Below are 5000 nucleotides of genomic sequence, written 5' to 3' on the forward strand. Positions count from 1 at the left end.
TGTTTTAACTGAGGTGATGTATCCAGCACAGGTACAGGTGAGCTAACAGGTGATGTATCCAGCACAGGTACAGGTGATGTATCCAGCACAGGCAAAGGTGAGCTAACAGAGCACAGACTCACCACAGGTGTGAATACAGACTCACCACAGGTGTGAATAAATGACTCACCACAGGTGTAAATAAATGACTCACCACAGGTGTAAATAAATGACTCACCACAGGTGTAAATAAATGACTCACCACAGGTGTGAATAAATGACTCACCACAGGTGTAAATAAATGACTCACCACAGGTGTGAATAAATGACTCACCACAGGTGTGAATAAATGACTCACCACAGGTGTAAATATAGACTCACCACAGGTGTAAATAAATGACTCACCACAGGTGTAAATATAGACTCACCACAGGTGTAAATATAGACTCACCACAGGTGTAAATAAATGACTCACCACAGGTGTAAATAAATGACTCACCACAGGTGTAAATAAATGACTCACCACAGGTGTAAATAAATGACTCACCACAGGTGTAAATAAATGACTCACCACAGGTGTGAATAAATTACTCACCACAGGTGTAAATAAATGACTCACCACAGGTGTAAATAAATGACTCACCACAGGTGTGAATAAATGACTCACCACAGGTGTAAATAAATGACTCACCACAGGTGTAAATGACGTTGAGGTATTTGCGGGTGCCGGCGTAGCACGGGTCCCCAAACTCACGGGAGGAGGCTCGGATGCTGCAGCTCTGTTTCCCCTGGCAACGGGATGTCAGAACCTGGAGGGTGGTTGATGATTGGCAGTCTGGAACAGAAGAGACGTCTGACTCAGGTGATACTGTACAGTATACCACTGCAACAACATGCTGCGTTAGCCTCAAAGTGTATCATTAGTATTTCATTCTCTATTATTGTGTTAAACGTTCAGAATGTAAAGCAGTTTTGAGTTGCATTTTGTGTATGAAAGGTGCTATTCAAATAAAGCTTATTATTATTATTATTATCATTATTATTATCATCATCATTATACTGTTGTATGTTACTGCTTTAAACAGATGGAATATATCGGAGGTTTATATTCAATAGAATATTTTGTTTATACTGTATGATGTTTGTTAAAGCTGTTGGCAGTTTAGGCTTTCAATCTCCGTCTTTGACACTGTTATTACAGAAACACTTGTTTATCGGAGAGTAAATCATGTTGAACATGTTGCAGGGTGTGCAAAACCATAACTATATTCACACACCGGCATGTTACTGTAGGGCATAGTGAAGTATTTAACATCCATAAACCTACATTACCTGTGCTACACTACCTTTAGCATTTAACATCCATAAACCTACATTAGCTGTGCTACCTTTAACATTTAACATCCATAAACCTACATTACCTGGGCTACCTTTAACATTTAACATCCATAAACCTACATTACCTGGGCTACCTTTAGCAATTAACATCCATAAACCTACATTAGCTGGGCTACACTACCTTTAACATTTAACATCCATAATCCTACATTATCTGGGCTATCTTTAACATTTAGCATCCATAAACCTACATTACCTGTGCTACCTTTAACATTTAACATCCATAAACCTACATTAGCTGGGCTACACTACCTTTAACATTTAACATCCATAATCCTACATTACCTGTGCAACCTTTAACATTTAACATCCATAAACCTACATTACCTGGGCTACCTTTAACATTTAACATCCATAAACCTACATTACCTGGGCTACCTTTAACATTTAACATCCATAAACCTACATTACCTGGGCTACATTTAACATTTAACATCCATAAACCTACATTATCTGGGCTACCTTTAACATTTAACATCCATAATCCTACATTACCTGTGCTACACTACCTTTAACATTTAACATCCATAAACCTACATTACCTGGGCTACCTTTAACATTTAACATCCATAAACCTACATTACATGCACTGCGCTACCTTTAGGTGACATCATCATGGGTAGAGTGTCATCTCATGTACAATGTTTCACAGTAATGTACAAGCACATATTTGGGCGTGGGGTTTCATGTATCACTATGGGAACGGGAGGCTTTGCTTCCCACATCAATCACATTCATGATACAGTAAACACTTTCAAAATCCTACGTAGGCAGCAACAGCAGCCCTGTTGAAGGAGGAGGAAGTCTCTCCACCTCACAGCAACACTGACTTCTGACTAATAGAACTTTAGAGATTATTATCACCTTATTTTCAAATACTGAGCAGGTAAACCTTTAGGTAATGCGCTCAGTGTGTGTGTGTGTGTGTGTGTGTGTGTGTGAGTGAGTGTACGTGTATGTATGTATGTGAGTGTACGTGTGTGTGTGTGTGTGTGTGTGTGTGAGTGTACGTGTATGTATGTATGTGTGTGTGTGTGTGTGTGTGTGTGTGTGTGTGTGTGTGTGTGTTTATGTGTGAGAGTGTACATGTGTGTACGTGTGTGTGTGTGTGTGTGTGTGTGTGTATGTGTGTGTGTGTGTGTGTGTGTGTGTGTGTGTGTGTGTGTGTACACTGGTTGGCAGTGTCAGAGTGACAAATGGATCTGCGGTGCTGTTGGAGCATCCAGCCGTTACACGAGTCACTGATAGCATCAGGTAGCACAGAGACAAAAGCACCATTCATACACCTCTAACCACTACAAAACCTCAGCAAAGTGACTGTGTTGGAGCGTGTGTGTGTGTCTGTGTGTGTGTGTGTGTGTGTGTGTGTGTGTGTGTGTGTGTGTGTGTGTGTGTGTGTGTGTGTGTGCGCAAGATGAAGAAAGAGTAGGGGAGAGAGAGGGGGGGGGGGTGTACAACTGCACACCTGGAAGACCACCCCACAAATACACACACACACACACACACACACACGTTGTTGGCTGCTTTTGTCTACATGACACTGAATCCTTGTGGAAGGCATGCCAGAGGCGAGGAACTGCAGGTGCCCATTACTCAGACGGACGAGTGGGTCATCTGTCATCAACTGGACGTCACATCTGCCCACGCCACCTGAACTGGGTCACCTGACCACACCTGAACATCCCTGAACTGGGTCACCTGACCACAACTGGACTCACCTGAACTGGGTCACCTGACCACACCGGACCACACCTGAACTGGGTCACCTGACCACACCTGACCACACCTGAACTGGGTCACCTGACCACAACTGGGCAGACCTGAACTGGGTCACCTGACCACACCTGGGCAGACCTGTGCACACCTGAACAGGGTCACTTGACCACACCTGGGCAGACCTGAACCAGGTCACCTGGCCTCACCTGGACACACCTCAGACTGTGAGCTACAGCGATGGTACCTCAACAACCAGCTTTCAGTACGAGACTGACCGGTTCCGGAACACTCTGTAGTTCGTGTGCTACAATCAGAGGGCCGAAGGGGACAGAGCCAGATGGTCAAGTGTTCAGTGGCCTCAATGGGGCCAAGTGGTAGCGTAGTGGCTAAGGAGCTGGACTAGCATGCAGTCGCCTGAACCTGGTTCAGTTCCCGGCTTCTTCTGTTGTACCCTCGAGCAAGGCACTTACACCTAAGTTGCTCTTGGTAGAACGGTCCTTGTGATATGATAAATGTGTATGCTAAACCTCTTCACAAATGTACAAATTGCTCTGGTAGACATATATGCCAACACTGTACTGTACACACAATTACTACCTCTCAGCAGATTGTAGCTCATCGCTATGGACAGATGCACATTTATATGACTATGATCATTACCAGCACCCACCCCCCCTTCAACCACCTAGCCCCAACATGACCTGGACTGCCTTGTTAACCCCCCCATTACCCCACCCCTTGCCCCCACTCCTGGAGAAGCACTTAGTGCCCCCTCAGTCCAGACCCCCACCTCCAGCAGGAACGTAAACACAAACAGCACCCCCACCCGGCCGCCTTTGAAAGGCGACACCGGACATCAGTCACGCACTGGAGCGCGGAGACATGAGAGACGCTGAGCATGGTGTGTGTGTGTGTGTGTGTGTGTGTGTGTGTGTGTGTGTGTGATGAGAGATGAGAGACGCGGAGCATGGTGTGTGTGTGTGTGTGTGTGTGTGTGTGTGTGTGTGTGTGTGTGTGATGAGACATGAGAGACGCGGAGCATGGTGTGTGTGTGTGTGTGTGTGTGTGTGTGTGTGTGTGTGTGTGTGTGTGTGTGTGTGTGTGTGTGTGTGTGATGAGACATGAGAGACGCGGAGCATGGTGTGTGTGTGTGTGTGTGTGTGTGTGTGTGTGTGTGTGTGTGTGTGTGTGTGTGTGTGTGTGTGTGTGTGTGATGAGAGATGAGAGACGCGGAGCATGGAAGCCGCCCAGACATCGCCGCCGCCGCCGTGGCAACCTGTCACCAGCGGCCAGGACAGATGGAGCCGGGGGTCAAAGGTTAAAGAGCTCTTCCGCTGAGGTAGAGGATGGGCGGGGCTAGTGGTGAGTGCATTATGCACGGCACTCTTCGTGCACGCACGCACGCACGCACGCACGCACGCACGCACACACACACACGCACACACACACACACACACAAACACACACACACACACACACACACTATGGCCGGTGGATTATGCACGGCACTCTTTCTGCAAAGAGGACGATGTTGATATGGAACTTGTTTGTCTGTGTCAACAATCTTTGACATATTTCCTTGTTCCTTGTGCTCTAGACTTCTGACACTTAAGACACACACACACACACACACACTTGAACAAAGAGACTGCTTCACACACAGCTCAGAATGTCTCAGGACACTGCAGGTGAGGACACTTTGAGACTTTTAAACAACTGTCTATTCACACCACACACACACACACCACATCATCTGTCTATTCACAGGCCATCAGAAGACACTACATACACACACACACACACACACACACACATCATCTGTCTATTCACAGATCATCAGAGGACACTGAAACACCTCATGGGTAGCAGGGCCATGACATCGGATCTCACACTGCTCTAAAACGGCT

At 46.1% G+C, this 5000-nt stretch overlaps 1 protein-coding gene across 2 annotated transcripts in view; it reads right to left on the reverse strand.

Moving 5' to 3' along the window:
* Positions 1-5000, reverse strand: part of LOC134097537 (protein eva-1 homolog C) — a 98912-nt gene that overhangs the window by 49256 nt on the left and 44656 nt on the right. For both annotated transcript variants that reach the window (XM_062550415.1, XM_062550414.1), the window contains exon 5: positions 671-814. In XM_062550415.1, coding sequence (XP_062406399.1) covers positions 671-814 — 144 coding nt within the window. The remainder of the gene's footprint in view (positions 1-670; positions 815-5000) is intronic.

The sequence above is a fragment of the Sardina pilchardus genome, chromosome 12, assembly GCF_963854185.1.
Source record: "Sardina pilchardus chromosome 12, fSarPil1.1, whole genome shotgun sequence".
NCBI classification, from domain to species: Eukaryota; Metazoa; Chordata; class Actinopteri; order Clupeiformes; family Clupeidae; genus Sardina; species Sardina pilchardus.